Source organism: Urtica dioica, chromosome 12 (genome assembly GCF_054948205.1).
Source record: "Urtica dioica subsp. dioica isolate 48M chromosome 12, U.dioica_male_clone48M_v1_H2, whole genome shotgun sequence".
NCBI lineage: Eukaryota > Viridiplantae > Streptophyta > Magnoliopsida > Rosales > Urticaceae > Urtica > Urtica dioica.
In genome coordinates, this window is record NC_142767.1 from 4,431,943 (window position 1) to 4,448,726 (window position 16,784).

Genomic DNA, 16,784 nt, shown 5'->3' on the forward strand with positions numbered 1-16,784 from the left:
GTGAGGTGAGAAGAGAAAAAAAAAAAGCAGAGGAGGAAGGAGGCCGAATGGGTTATAAATACCCTAATCTTTTCAGGTGCGACATTTGTTGGACTTATCAGGTGCGACATGTCGCAGATGTTGGGTTTATCTGGTGCGACATGTCGCATCGGAATGTATATTCGCTGCGACAATGTCGCACTGAAAAGTAAATTCCACAGTAAAAAAATATATTCGGAGGGATTTAACGCCCGCTTAAAATTTTTGGAACCTTTAGGTAAGACAAAGTCTCACCGAAAAGTATTAGGTGCGACTTGTCGCAATAGATACCACTTAAATTTAGCGAAAATTTTAGTTTTCTGGAAAAGTATCCGGTGCGACTGTTAGGCGCGACATGTCGCACCTAATACCCTTCCGCATCATAAATTGATTTTGTAGTAGTGGAACAAAACCTTCCAACTCTAAGAAATGCATTTTCTTCAACCTCTTTTTTTATTATTATTATTATTCTTTGACCATATCAACCTTTCAGTTGATTTGGTTTATTGTTTATACTCTTTGGGATTTATCTTGTTACTTGAAAATAGGTTTCATGCTTATACTAGCTCAAAAAGAATAAAGAGATACACCAAGATATCTAGGAAATAATTTGAAGTTATTAAATAAAAAAATCAAAACCTTTAGTAATTTATTTGCTGTAAATAAATAAACTTTATGTTAGTGATCTAGTTGCTAAGAATGGCTTGAATGTCATCAACACTCCGATTGCCACAAAGACGTTTAGGATGAAGAAAATCATATGAGTCCCTGCATTCACATAATACACATGGCTGTGAGCGAGACGTTCAAAAGATACTATTCAATTATATACTATTAATATTAATATTAAGAAGACTAACATGATCGTGAACTATTCGTTAAGCTTGTAGCAAGATTGATATTTTATAGAAGAATAATATGATCGTGAACAACTTTAAACAAATTTAAGAATTTAAGTTACATTTTATTATAACGTGATTGTGCATGTTCAATACCTTTAGCCCTGAATTCGCCTTTACCACTAGACAAACCTCTGGCTTCAAACTTCAGTAATTTATTTTAAGTTGTTCAGATTTTGGATCAAATTAAAAAAAACAAAAAAAAGGTGTATTCTACAAAATCAGATAGTTTGAATACCATGTTACCGTGAAAATTTATGAACGTTCATAACAAGTACCTGGGAGAAATGAGGCATCTTGACGACTTTCCGCCCAAGAAAGCCTATGGAACCGATATCATTAAGATGAAGAAGAAGAAGAAGAAGAAGAAGAAGAATCAGTTATGTGATAAGTTGAGTGTTTCGTTGAACTAGGTAAACACTTAATCTGAAGAGACTACTTGAGGCCTGGTTTGGGATGACATTTTTATCCTTTTCTTTTTTAAGTGAATATATATATATACAGGGACGAAGCCAGGATTTCCATTTGGGGGGGCTAATTTGTAAAAAAAAATTCAGGGGGGACTAATTTGTAAATTTTAAGGTAAAAAATTGTAAAAAAAAAATTGAAAAGTGGGTAAAAAATACAAAAAAAAAATTTGAGGGCCCCTCAATTACAGCTGGCTTCGTGCCTGTATATATTATAGATATATATATATAAATGTGTGTGTGTTTTTTTTTTCAAGTCAAACACAAATGTATTCATTTTGGTTATCTTTCCTTTTTTGTTTTTTCTTAATATACAAATTATTCTAGTTAGCATATTTTAGAATAAAAACTCATTTTTTTAGTTAAAATTAGGTTAACCTCTTTTTTTTTTTTTTTTTTTTTTTGTCGGTTGAAATTGATCTTCGGTTATTTTTAAAATTGATTTTTCGGCTACAATTAACCTTCAATTATTTTTAAGTGGTTAAAATGGTTACCCTTTGAAGTTCGAATGTAGATATTTAATTTACAATCTTAAAAGCCTTTTTTTTTGTTATGGTTAAAAATTGGCTAACCACTTTTTTATCCCATTGAAATTAATCTTCGTTTTTTTAACCTTGGGTTATTTTTAACTGGTTAAAAATCGATTGACCATGAAATAAGGTTAACATATCCATCTCTATGTATCAATCCATTAGGAAATGAGTTTTACAAATAAAATAACCAATCAATGAACTCACAGTGCACCGCCGGCAGCTGGACCGATAGTTTTACAAATAGACATCAGAGTCATTGAAAGTCCGTTAGCAGCGCCACGTTGTTCTTGGCCCTGTTCTCATTATTAAATCAGAAAAATTCAAATTAATTAAGACACGGATTACCAATTATTAGTTAGAAATTTAAGACATTATATAAGAAGGGATAAAGAAGAAAGAAGGAAAAAAAAAAAATCTTACGACAGCCTTGTTTTGGAGGATGGCCAAACTAGTTATACACGAGGCCTTGTCACATGAAAATAAATGTACGTAAGTAACAGAAGAGAAACAAAGAAGAAACAATTAGACCGTCACTTTCATGACGTTTGTGATTTTCCGAAGAAAAAGAACGTAAAAATTAATTTTTTTGAAAGGGATAAATTGCTTATAATAATCGTCAAAATTTTTAATCTTGGCTATTAGTAAGATATTTGTTAGTCACGTGGTAAATTTAAATTTTCCCACCAATATATCAAATATCCCATAACATAAAAGTCATTTATAAATATAACGTCAAAAACCAGGCTAGTTATAGAGTAGTACGGTTTATAATATACGATTTTCATTAAATGAAGGTTAAAAAATTGGAGCTGGTCGTTAGCACCTGAATACTATTTGCCACAAAAGTTCCCTAGTGGATTACTTTTTTTCGTTATAAACTTTCATCAATTTTCAGGTTATTTAAGCAAAATCCCGGAGAAAAATTGTCAAAAAAATTCAGGAGATTTCTAATATTAATTATTAAAAAAATTTGGTGAAATTTTTTAATCGTCATTCTAATTTTTTTTCTAAAATTTGTGTATACATTTTCATCGATAGTTAATATTTGCGGAAAATGAAACTAATTAAAGTTTTAGTCTAACTATCTAATAATTAAGAAAATAGTTTAAATTAAAACAAGATACCTTGTGAGAGCTACATATATATTTATACATATTAAGAAAATATGTTTAACGAAACTTGACTATATATCTAATAATTTAATATTTAGACTAGTTAATTCTCTAGCTTCTTTCATTTTATTAAAAAAATATTCCACCAGACCGAAGTAAATTGAATTAATTTTTTATAATTTAATTTACTTCGGCCTGATCAAAGTAAATTGAATTAATTGCTTAAGCAATCCAATTTACTAAAGCGACCGTGAGCTATTTGACTACTAACCTAATCGCACTTACTTTTAATTGAGAGTAAGGATTGAGCTATTTAAAAACGGCCGATCACCGATGAATAGAATTTAATATTGGATAAAACAATCTCCAACGTAGATTTTACTTACGGCTAAGAAACTTTTAGCGACCGAAGCGACGTTCAACACCACGAAAAGTGTTGTCCCCGACAGCAAAGCAATGTATGGGAAACTTGACACTATAGGTAGGGTTATTATCTGCAATAGTGAAAAAAAATAATTGAAAAGATTAATATTTATATAAGATTACCTCGGAAATTTTATCGTCATCAACATTGAAAAGACTAATAATTATAAAAGATTAATATCGTCATCAACATTGAAAAGATTAATAATTATAAAAGACTGTACATCAAGAAATTTTTACCTCGTAAAAAATAATAATTATACTATTGCCAATAATCAACAAATTAGAAAAGAAGGACTGTAAGTCAAGAAATTATTACCCCCGAGAATCGGCACACTTGTACTGTACCAAGAGCCTTTTCCAAGATTGGATATAGAAACATTTGGAATGCAAGAAGAGAAATTCCTGGAATTTTTAGTTTGGTGTTAAAAAAATCAACTTTGGTGCTTTCGATGTATAATTTTTGTTCGACGAAAATGTCAAGTATGTTAAAGAAATTTAAAATTCATCACCTGAGATTGCAAGAACTTCGCCGACCAATTCTGTCGTGTAACTTAAACCGCCCAATTTTTGCGGACTCACGGCCCATAAAGAAAAAACCTAAAAGAAAGGGTGAAAGAAGAAAAAAAAAAATCAAATGTAAATAAATTTTAAAAAAAATAGAGACTATATAATAAAGCTTAAATTAGGTTGGCCTGCATAAACTGATATTTATCATATGAAAAAAAAAAAAATAGAAAATTCACAAGAAAGAAAAAATAGAATGAGAAAACCAAAGTACCTCACTGAATGCCATTCCATGAAGTGAGAAGATGCAATAAACAATGATTGAGGACATCAACGGCCAATTCCTAAGTAGGCTTGCCTTGGATTTCTGATCATCACTCAAACAAATCGACGCGGTTTCAATTGCGTCCAAGGAATCAACATCCGCTTTGCTCTTTCCGTGATGTCTATGCAGTGTCTCCTAAACCAATTCAAGTAGAATTAGCGGTTAATTATAGCTTGATAATAATAAGGATCCATTAGGTATATAGCCAATTTAAATGTTTGTTTTTGAAAAATAGCCAGCGTTTTGTAAATCTTAGATAAATAGCCACTGTATTTTATTTACGCTTATTTACAAGCGTATATTTACAAAAAATACTCATAAATACCCAAAAAAAAATTTGAACTTATTTATAGGTATTTTTGTAAAAATACACTTATAAATAAAATGCAGTGACTATTTACCTAAAATTTACGAAACGTTTGCTATTTTGTTAAACTCGAACGTTCAAGTTGACTATTTTACTAATTTTTTGTAATAATAATAAGTAAGCATTTATACACGCTTTATGCATCGAATTTTGTCATGTTTCCATCAAAACGAAAAAAATTGACGTTGTTAGGACAAGTTGACATCTCTAGTACTTTGACAGCCATTTAACTTATTTTATATATATATGAATTTTTCAAAATGGAAATTATAAAGAGTGGTCGAGTTTTTTTTTATGAGAAGAGCCCGAGAGGAATAAACGTGTCACGTACCGGGAGAGAAAAGGAAAATATCAAGACTGCAACTGCGAAGAAACATATGCAAAGGCAAGGCAAGAAGTACGGAAATCTGCAAAATAATATGTTGTTAATCCATCAGGATTTCATAAAGAAAAGCTTATCGTTCGATCCAACAAAACAGCATACCTTCCGAAAAATGAGTCGCTGGGAAACATACTTGGGTACTTTTCTGCTGGCTGTTTTTATGAAAAGAAAAAAAAAAAATATATATATATATATATATATATATATATATATATATATGTTTTTACAAGTTTACATAACAAAATCTATCTGTGGCAAATGATTTGTATTTGAGATGACAAGAAATAAATACCAGGGCTAAGAAGCCTCCTAAAGCTGGACCGATGATCAATCCTGAAGCCCATGCCGTACTGATCTGAATATATACATACCTCCCAAATTAAAATTTATACGAATTTAATTCGAATCATTAAATATGTGTGACAAAGACATCATTTAGCACTTGATTTGATATTTCTCACCGCCGACATTCCTATAGCATGGTGTTCCTCGTTCAAGATCTCGGTGGCATATGCCTGTTTCAGATAAATATCATAAAAAAGATATGTTGAATCCACTTTGTACTTGACTAATCACTTGAGTATGTTTATTTTAGTTTAAATGTGATGCGACTTTTCAGAATATATATATATATATATATAATACACACACATATATATATATATATGTGTGTGTGTGTGTGTGTGTGAGGGACAATCTCACACCTTCATTGGTCCAAGTAAACCGTTCAAGCTTCCCAGAAGAAATCTTGTCGTAATGGCCATCCAGTAGTTTACACTCAGGCCAAATAGAGTATTGAAAATAATCCTGAGAAACACACAGTTAGTTAACTTAATTGCACTTTAGACAGACATGGAATAAAATTTTATGTACTAGTAAGTTATTGTAAGGACTAACACTGATACAGTGCCGATTATAATGACGGGTTTTCGACCATAACGATCGGCCATCACTCCCCAAAATATGGACGTCAAAGCTCTGCCAAACATAAAGGAAGCGCCTGAAAATAAAATTACTGTAGAGTTAGTTAAGAGTCGTTTAAATAGTTATCAGAAACATGTGTGTGTTTAAGAAGCAATTACTGAAACTAATAATAATCTCACCAACAAAACCAGCATAGAATCCTACATCTTCCTCTCTTTCAGCAATTTTAAAGTCTCTTACCTGAAATTATTAATCATGAAATAAATATTAGAGGAAGAATGAACATCAAATGGAAAGTCATACATACAGTTTAGTTTAATAAAACATATGCAAAGGCTAAAGATTTTAGTTTAATGAGACCAAAAAAGAAGGGAGGGGAAAAGGATACTAATATTGATGCAATATAATGATGAATCCATGCTCAGTGGGAGGAATGAATTTAACTTTTGATTTCAAATAATTTATTATGGTTTAGTTTTAGTTAAATATTTTTTGGGGACCAAAAAAGTAAAGGACCAAAGTGAAAATAAAGAAAGATTATGCAATGATGAACCGTTGCATCCCATATTTATTTTGTGGAGATAACTATTTTGCACAAAGTTAAATAAAATACAATAAAAAGCCGAATGGATCAAAAAGAAAGAAATAGAGACTGTTCAGTAGAGAGCAAAGAGAGACCCACCATAAAGTAGAGAAAAGGAAAGAGTGACGAAATTGGCAGAGCTGCAATAAATAAAGCGTTTAGTCAATAAATAACCATAGACCACCGTCAAAGCTTCGTGCATTTTTTAAAAAGAAAAAAAAAAAGAAAAAAGACCATCATCGTTGTGATTTTTATATAACCCAAAGATATTTATGCAAGTAATGCTGTATACATTTGTAGTTTAGTTTTGTATAATATTTAGAGAAAAATATTAAAAAGGAATTGTTTTCAAATACAATTATGATTATGATCTGTTATTGTTTTCTCCATTATATATATTTTTAATTACGTTTATGGTCTTCCTATTGACCCACGAACACGAAGGGCAAAGAACATCTCATTGGTTGGACAACCAAAACTGAAACAGAGGCTCCAACTTTATAGCACCCCTCAATTGAAGGAAAATAAATAACTAAAATATTACCAGATTATTATATCATAACCAAAACTTCATGTGTATAACGCCCCTACAATATATTTATCTTATATAGAAATGTTAAAGAAGATTGGTTATATATGAAGGTGTGTTACCATTGACGAGAACGATGATCCAAATTCGAAAGACATTTAAGTACGAAAGGCCAGGCTCAGATCGCTTCTTCTTTTCGACCTGACATCCAGGGCAATCTGGGAAATAGCTCTCCTTTTTCAGCAACGCTTCTTCAATGCTCTTCGACTCTACTTTATCCATGTCTTGTCCTTTGAGGATTCTGTAATCACTCCGTTAATAGCCCTCTTGGCTATCTCTCTCCTTTTTATCTGCCTTTGTTGGAAAATAAGGGGTTTTTTCTTTTATATATGGGCCTTTAAAATTCAAGTGAAAGAAGCGAGCGAGTGCAACAATTGTTGGCCACAAGACACCCAAAATTTAAAATAATAGTTAAAGTAGAGAAAGACAAAACCAAATTGAACACCCACGTCGAACCAATAGATTGGTTTCCATCTTATATAAAAATGGATCACAATTCACCACACAACAAAAAAGGGTAAGAATAAAAAACAAAATAGAGGTTTTTCATATTTTGCCATTTTTTTTTTATTTATGTTCCGAGTTTGTTAAACTCGATACAAACATGTTTTTATATGAGAAACTATTTCATATAATAATACTTTAGTTATTCAACTATTAAAATGGAGTCACATCCGTGTCTAACTTTCTAATAATATAGCCTACATGCTTTGACTTAATTTGCTATTTTATTTATTCATTATATAGTTAGCTTTAAATTTTAAGAACAAATGTCTAAATATGATATATGTCTAACTCTCCCATACGCACCTAAATAAAAAGAAAAAAATTCATAGCTACATCTTACCATGGTATTTTGTAGCTACAAACATTTTTCATCCATATTTTATAAAATCTCATTTAAATTATATCCTGTATGGAATTTTTATGCATCTTGCATGCCATAGTATATAAGGAAATAATTGAAATATGAAGTTGTTGTAAATTAACTTTGGCTTAGTGAATTATTTCTTTAATAAATGAAATTTAGGTTAGATTTTTAAAAAGAGATAAATGATTGACTTAATTAACTGAACAATACCCCTTTTAATACATTTACCTCGCACAACTTGGGGTTTTTGAAGAATCAACTGGTGCCGGTATAGACTTAATTTAATTAACTTTGATATGTTAGTCTATTTTCTTAATAAAATGAAACGTATGCTATTTTTTAAAAAGATGGTAAGTTATTATGCTATTGGCCTAATTACCTATTACAAATGGATTATGATTAAAAAAAATTACATTTTACATTTACATGACTTAGAGAATATGTTAGTTATTTTCCATAATGAATTGTGGAGAAGAATCAACTGGCTATTTTAATTGGAAAAATGAAACCAAGAAAGCCACTTGTAACATAGAAATTGCATTCGAGTCAAGGCTTTAATTTTTTTAACTCTTTTTTTTATTATTAATTAGCCATTTTGATAAGGTAACAAGTAAATCAGAATAATTTGTATGTAACCTTACTTATTTGTTATTTGAATTGGTATTTTAAAATAAAAAAATATCTCCTAATCGATATTAATTAACGATACTCTATAGCTTCGTACCCATATTTGTAGGGGGTGGTTTTTTTTTTTTTTTTTTTATATTCAAGTTGAATGTTGTTTTAAATTTTGAATTTGTTTTGAGCAGTTCTATATTCTATATATATACATTACTACTCGTTTAGTAAATTTTGATATAATTTTCTAAATAATATTTTTATTTTGCTTTCATCTTCATCGTTTTTCAAATCTTCAAATTTGTCGTCATTATATTATATGAACAATTGTTTATTGTATTAGACGACAATATTTTGTTTTGTTTGTTTACTTGTATTATATTGTATTGATAATTATTTGTTGTAATAAACTAATGTTTTTTTCCTAAATTTACGACAATATTTTTATTATAATTGTCTGTGATCAGTAATCTTATTGATAATTATAATTCAATAATGATTGCCTGTTTGTGGATCTGAATTCACTTGTTTTTTTGCGTAATTTATTACACTAATAGTTTATTTTTATTCTTTTTATATATAATTGATAATTAATAACCAAACATTGAGCTATTTACAATTTGAAGTTTCTACCATTACATTATGTGCGAGCAGGAAATGAGAGGACTGATAATAATCATCGGAATAGTGCACATCGGCAGTTTTATACGGTGTGAATTAACTAGTTTTTTTCAAAATCGCCTAAGAGCTTTAATTCTTATTTAATTATTTTCAATGATTGATTTTTTAAATACATAGGCTAAAAAATGCTTAAATAGTAAAATATTTTTTTTACTGCAGGTAAACAAAATTTCAAATATAATGACTATGATAATATATCCCGGTTTATGTAACTTACTAATCAACAAAAAAAAAATGTTTTTTTTGTTGACAGGTTGATCTTTAATCGGGAAAAAATTGGATAAAGGTTAACAGGTAACTTTTTTTTCAGTTAAAGGGCGCTCCTTATTCGGAAAATATCTAAATGGAAAGGAAGGTTGAAAATGGGTCAAACCATTTGACCGGTGGAAAATAGAAACAGAGTAGCAAGTGTTTGAGCGTGAATCAAGAAAAATGACTGATCATAAGAATAAAACAAAAATTTAAGGGCTGTTTGGTAACGTTTTTATTTTTTGTTTTTTGTTTTTAAAAATAAAAAAGTGATCTTAAAAACAAAAAATGTGTTTGATAAAGTCATTTTTGTTTTTTGTTTTTAAAAATAGGGGAGAGAATAAAACAAAAACTGGAGAATAAAAAAAACTCGTTTTCAAAATTTTTAAAAACAAAAACTGTCGATATTCTTCTTCGAACGCTCAAGAAAGCCGATAAAAAAAACGCTCGAGAACCTCGACCTCCAAACATGGCTGTCACTCAAAATCTTCCATTCAACGAAGATCTCACATCTCTTAAGGTAATTTTCGATCTTCTTTTCGCCATTAGATTTGTGAATCAGGGGTTTTTTTGCACCACGATTAGGAAAATCAGAGTAGGTTTGGGGTTTTGTTAGTCATGAATAGCTTGGGTTTTCTCGTCATGTTCTTCGCTTCGATGTCTGGTCTTCTCGTCGAGGAAGGTCTTCTGGTAGAAACCCTAGCGAAACTTCAGAAGAGATTCGCGGTTCCGAGACGGCAACAAAAGCCTATGGGTTGGGTTAAAACAGTAGGCATTTCATCGAACCCATAATATGCAGTAGCGATTTTAGCTAAAACAATTATATATAGCCTCAACGGGGAGATCGAGGCCCGGATTTTGCGGGCCCGGTCGGAGAACGACGGGCTCAAGGCCCAGCTCGAGGAGAGCCGGGCCGAGAGGAGGCACAAAGAGGAATGCAAGTCCGTGAGGAAGCTCATCGCGGCTCAGCCTCCGCGGGGACGGACTCAGCGGGCCATAGCCGAGCTCGAGAGCGACATCGCCGCTCTCGACGCCGAGGACGCCGCGGCGTCGAGGACGCTCGACCTCCGCCGGAAGCAGTTCGCGTTGCTGCTACACGTGGTGGACGAGCTTCAGGGCACGGTGGAGGACCATGGAAAGAACGGGGTTGAGTATGTTGGAGGTTCCGATCCCATGGTTGTCGATTAGTCTCTGTCTTTTTTTTTTTTTTTTTCTGCATTGATTGTCTTGGTGTGTAATTTGATTTTGAGAAGCTTGTAGCTATTTATTCAATGAAATAATAACTTTGTAAAATGGCCAAAACTCATATAATTTTAGTGAAATAGCTCAAGTTTAAAAAAATGCGCATGTGTCTCTCTCAATGAATTCCTTTATTTTCTAAAACAATTATTTAGACATAAGTTTATTTTATATAAAACCGTTTTTTTTTTATATATAGCTTTTTTTGGTCTTGCTTATAATTTGATTCGGAAAGCTCTTGAATCCCGAAAAAAAAAGTCATGTGAGACAAATACCTTCATGTTTTTCAAAAAGAAAAAAATAAATTAAAAGCAGACAAACCAAACATGTTTTTTATTTTTTATTTAAAAAAATAAAAATGTGATTACCAAACATGTTTTTATTTTTTTCGTTTTAAAAACAAAAAACAAAAACACAATTACCAAACATGTTTTTATTTTTTAAAAATTAGAAAACAAAACAAAACAGAATTTGTATTTTGAAAAACAAAAAACAAAAATGTTACCAAACACCCCCTAAGGAATACGTTGAAACTTGCGCTTGGACAACGTATCAGTCTCACTTTCAGGAATCAAGACTCTAGTGTTTTATTTTGCCACGTTTTCCCCTAACTTCATCTCTGTACTTCCTGACTCTTGCTTGCCACTGACTTCTTTTTTTCTCGGAAAGATGAAACTTCAAATTAACAAACCAGGCTTTGACCAATCTTAGGAGGAAGATCTTGGATTGACAAGGCCCCCCAAACACTTGTGTCTTCTCTGCCCATTTACAAAAGTTATGAGCAAGAGAGTTCTCATTTCTTTACGAAAATAGCAGTAAAGCAAGAAAGTAAAATTTAAATTTCCTCTAACAGCCCCATCAGCTTCCAGTCTAGGCCATTTTCTTTCTCCACGCACGCCTTGACCATATTAGCCGCGTCCGACCGAAATCTGACCTTCTTCCATCCTTTCTCTATCGCCCATGCACAGGCCTTGTGAAGAGCTATCGCTCTAGCGTCGAGGGCTGAATCAGCTTGAAAAGACGAGGTTAGGACTCCCATCACAGCCCCCTCATGGTCCACTGCAGACATTTATTCTCTCTCATAATTAATTTCCTAATATCTGCGAGAATAATAATAATGATAGATATATTCTCTCAATTAAATAAGAAAATAAGATATTGTCCTCATTATTCTCAAATATCTAGATTCCTTAAATATATGAGAAAAATAAGGGAAATAAATATCCTAGATTATAATCTGATGGGTGAGAGAAAAATGTAGGATTTGCAGTCAAGATCCAATGGCTCATGTTTAACTACAAAATAAAAAAAAATAAAAGAGAATTAAATATCTCTAGGATCTTCGTAGAATATCTCATTTCTACCACTATAATTAATTAAATATCTCTAGGATCTTCATAGAATATCTCATTTCTATCACTAGAATTATGGTCTAAGAGGAAGTAAGATATACACTTTTGCTGGGGCAAAAATTTCACCTATCACACCTAGTGTGGAGGAAGAAATTCTCTCTCTCTCTCTCCCTCTCCCTTGGAATTCCGTGATTCCATTCTCATAAACACGGTACGATCTGAAATCATAAATCAGAGTTGTAGTGAGATTCAGAGTGTGCCCACACTGTATTATTGTTCGTCCAGAGACTATGTTTCGGAAGACTAAGGAGATCCCGAGAATTTCAGAGACATCCCGGAGGGCGAAACAAAGGAGATCCCGAGAATTTCATAAACAAAGTAGAAGACGAAGCTGAGAGGCTGAGACGAGACGAGAAGAAGACAAGGAGCTCGAAGAGATCCCGATTCAGAAAGCTTAAGGAGAAACCCGTAAGTTTTCTAATAACTCGTCTCCTTATATTGGTTGCTTGACACGTATGATCTCATGGTGAAATTAATTAAACAAAACTAGATCTTGTTTTAGTAACCATTAAATTGATTAGCTTAAGATAATGTAATTAATTATTTTTCCACACGGTTATTATGATAAGGTGAATAATCAACAACCCTTGGTGTCAGAGCGAGTGTTCGTGTCTGATACCAACCCGGTTTTTTCACCAACAATGATGATGTGACTTTATTACTCATTTAGCAAATTAGTAAATTATCCACTATTAAAATTGGCTAACATCAACTTATAGCCAATGTTTTGATCATCCAAATAATGCAATTAATAGACGCCAAATTTTTCGTTAAAAAAAAAAGAATACACGTCAACTTTTAATAGTCCATAATATTTTATTTCTTTTTTTTATTATGATAAGGTGAATAATCAACAACCCTTGGTGTCAGAGCGAGTGTTCATGTCTGATACCAACCCGGTTTTTTCACCAACAATGATGATGTGACTTTATTACTCATTTAGCAAATTACTAAATTATCCTCTATTAAAATTGGCTAACATCAACTTATAGCCAATGTTTTGATCATCCAAATAATGCAATTAATAGACGCCAAATTTTTCGTTAAAAAAAAAAAAAGAATACACGTCAACTTTTAATAGTCCATAATATTTGATTTCTTTTTTATAGTTTAATTAGTTGATTTGTAATGGGCATTCAAATATGCGTAATCCATAATGTAAGACTAGTTTACTTGGGTTAATTTAAGTTAATTTCAGTTTATTTTACACGCGATAAGTTTTGGTTGACTGAAACATTGGTTAGTAGTTGGTTGTTTTCTTGAGTTAATTTAAGTTCATTTCCATTTATTTTATACAAGTTTTGGCTAGCTTAAACATTGGCTAGTAGTTGATTTTTATGATTTATGTTACATAATGGTATTTTCGATATTTTCTAACCGTTTATTTCTGTAAATGGCTAGATTACAAAATTTATCAAACGATGTCTACATCCTTAAAACACGGTTTGAAATTGGCTACGTTGCTAGATTACCCTTATATCATTTGAAAGTGTTTCCTAATGCTATCTCATTTTCAAAGAATTAAATCATAATTTTCAATGCATACAACTAAAATACCATTCATCTCACATTCTATTGTGAACCAAGATGTTTGAAAGATACATAGAGATAATATAAAAGCCAATGCCAAAAGTTGGTAAACCCGTTTGTCTTAAGTTGATCCTCAAGTCTCGTAAACATTGAAGCCCATAACACACCAAGAAATAAGAATTTCAATCGCGACATTATTTCGGATGAAGATTAAATCATCACAATTAAATTTACTTTAGTCATGGCTAATTTTTCGGCAATTCATGACTTGTGACTGTTGCAAAATATCCGTACACAAGTGAACGTAGTCTCAAATGTAGTATACCGTAAAAACGTGTCAAATCTCCCGGGACTAAACTTAATTAACTAGTGAGGAATTGAACCCAATAGATTGAAGAATATGACTCACTTAATTGAACGAAATAAATAAACAAGCAATTAAAATATGAATTTTACGGTAATGAGAATGAAACGACTGTGGCTTCACAAGTCTATTCGATGGTTCGGATTCATACTATCATAATTATAATTCCATTAGATTCACACTATCTTGATAAAAACTATCAAAATATGTTCATTTTCATAATACATATAGATTAATTAGGAAATATACTTTGATATTTCATACACCTCTTATCCCAGTAAGCTTCATGGATGAGAGTCGCATGATAACGGTACTTTTCAAAGCCTTATCTCAGTAGATACTTTGGTAATTATGACCGTAACGCAGAGCTGATTAGATCGCTCCCACTTTTCATAAAGATCAACCTAATATGTGGTACTCACTAAGTGATTGCAGACGGTTCAGGCTTTTTAATGGCATAGTCAATATTCATCCATCCCAATTGAAGGAGAACTCTCTCCTTCAAGATGTTAAAGTTATCACCCTTGTATTCGAGAACATCGGAGTTTATATCAGAGTAACTAACAGGCTGACTAATAGCTTTAGTTATCATAAATTAAACATGCTTATTAAATATTATTTTGAAGTTAATAAGTATCATGTTTTACCAATCCAAAAACATGTTCTTACTATATGAATCTAGAGACATAAAATTTGCTTGTGTACTAAAATTATAATTTCATTAGATTCACACTATCATGATAAAACTATCAAAATATGTTCATTTTTCCTAATGCATGTAGATAAATTAGGAAATATACTTTGATATTTTATCCTAATTAATCATACAAATATTGCAAAATTCATTCGGATAGATTTCATGAAATTTTATATAATTATTTACAATGACTTTTTTTATATGATATTAATTATAAATATGTAATCTAGATTAATTAAAAATGCTATGGCTGCTCTCTAGCTAATTAAGATCATATAAATCAACAAACAATAACTAAAAAAATATTGTGCTAACTACTATTTTAAATTGTTATATGTGAGTTATTGATGATAAAATATAATCATTAAACATATAACTTCTAAATAAATACCATAGCGAGACAATAATAATTAAGAGTAAAAATATGTATGTAATCCTTAATAATGCAAGTAAATTGAACAAGAAGCATTGACATTTTTTTTTTTTTTCCTAATATGATCATAAATCATATCTTTAATTAATAAATTAGCATCAATTTGTTTTATTGTGCATAAACTATATGATTGTAATTGCATGCAAGTACAATTCTCTAATGAATAATGATATAGTATTATAGCTACATCATATCTCTTACTCAATCTTTTAAGGCAAAAGTGATATGATAGGACACATGATTTTAAAGATGTGACCCAAAACGTTTGTCCATAAGCCAAACATAAAACAACGACAATTATGCTAGAACATGTCAAACAACATGAGGACCGATCGACGTGTTGTTTTTAGTCGTCTTCAACCTCCAAATAGGTCGTAACAACCCGATTGAGACCCATATAGTGATCCGGCTCATTCTCACTCGTTATTACCACCGAATTAAGAGATTCAAGAGCTAATAAAATTAGATAACAATTTTCCAATCGATTCTCATACTAATTTTCATGTTCTAACGTGAAAATAAAAGCGCAATAAACACCCAAGAACACCGTATTCACAAAAACAAGGTAGAAGTTATGTGATATTGTGAGACCAAATTTAAGAACTTATACACAATCTAAATGTGTTCTAAACAATATGAACACGGAATAAATATTTCAATTGTTGGAAAGCCATTAATTTCTATTGCATTTAATTTAGATTTTTTTCCTTGGGATCTCTCTAAAATATCCAACGCTATACACATGTAGATGTAGATGCAATATTGTTATTTATTTTCTTTCTTCATAAACTGAAGTTGTAGTGAGCATCGACAATTACAACTATATCATGATTTTTTTAAAAAAAATAATAGCTCGAGGCTTTCGATTAGATAATGGACAAAAAATCCAAAAGTACAAACGTCATACATTTTCGGACAAGGAAGGAAGTGACCGCAAGACAACATTGATTCACACCTAGAATCAGGTGATAGCACAACATGCGTAAATTTTCTGCGAACGGAAGATACACCACACTAAACTTCGAGCAGTTGAATGGCTTTTTTCAATTACTCTAAGAGGTTAATGGATGAACCAATTTGCTCGAGGACCTTTAGCCGTAGAGAAAAACATTCAAGTGCATGTACCCCAAAATTTTAGCATAAAATTTGAGATAAAAACATGAAAGATGGCAAATTCGTTCAACATAAAAATTACAATAACCTGTTCAACCAAAACTGAACATATTGAATTCAGGTTAACCTAGACTAAGCAATACATCAACGAAAAAAAAACAATTACAATCAAATTCAGAGAACAAAATAGACCACTACCATTAAATCTAAAAATAAAATCCTATGTAAAACACAACCTACAAGAGCAAGCAACGACAACTACCAGAGCAAGCGGCATTCGCAGCGGATCAGAGCATGGAGCTACGGGCGCCAAAGAAGACGGATAAAGGGGATGATCACGACGGCGTTGTCAAGAGAGACTGGAGAGAAGGCGATGTGCGCAGCGAAGGCGAGACCTGTATTGGAGAAGGGGCCTGCGAACCGACGCTCCATTAGTCTGGCCCAACCG

The 16,784-nt window shown here is 31.6% G+C and overlaps 1 protein-coding gene and 1 pseudogene across 3 annotated transcripts; one reads left to right on the forward strand and one right to left on the reverse strand.

Annotated features, from left to right (window-relative positions):
* Positions 1–397: 397 nt before the first annotated feature.
* On the reverse strand, positions 398–7,508 carry LOC149378714 (protein ZINC INDUCED FACILITATOR-LIKE 1-like). Of its 3 annotated transcripts, XM_089602279.1 has the most exons (17): positions 7,192–7,508; positions 6,640–6,680; positions 6,137–6,197; positions 5,931–6,033; positions 5,738–5,840; positions 5,495–5,548; positions 5,326–5,388; positions 5,136–5,185; positions 4,983–5,058; positions 4,234–4,419; positions 3,965–4,052; positions 3,772–3,857; positions 3,416–3,523; positions 2,338–2,382; positions 2,122–2,210; positions 1,196–1,239; positions 398–786 (listed from the first exon to the last, which is right to left on the reverse strand). In XM_089602279.1, the coding sequence occupies exons 1-17, from the start codon at positions 7,349–7,351 to the stop codon at positions 692–694; spliced, it is 1,452 nt and encodes a 483-aa protein (XP_089458405.1). In that variant the 5' UTR covers positions 7,352–7,508; the 3' UTR covers positions 398–691. The 3 variants fall into 3 exon arrangements, with proteins under 3 accessions (XP_089458405.1, XP_089458407.1, XP_089458406.1); XM_089602281.1 differs by lacking the exon at positions 6,640–6,680; XM_089602280.1 differs by lacking the exon at positions 2,338–2,382.
* Positions 7,509–10,017: 2,509 nt separating this feature from the next.
* Positions 10,018–10,755, forward strand: LOC149378715 (THO complex subunit 7A pseudogene; annotated as a pseudogene).
* The last annotated feature ends 6,029 nt before the right edge of the window (positions 10,756–16,784 follow it).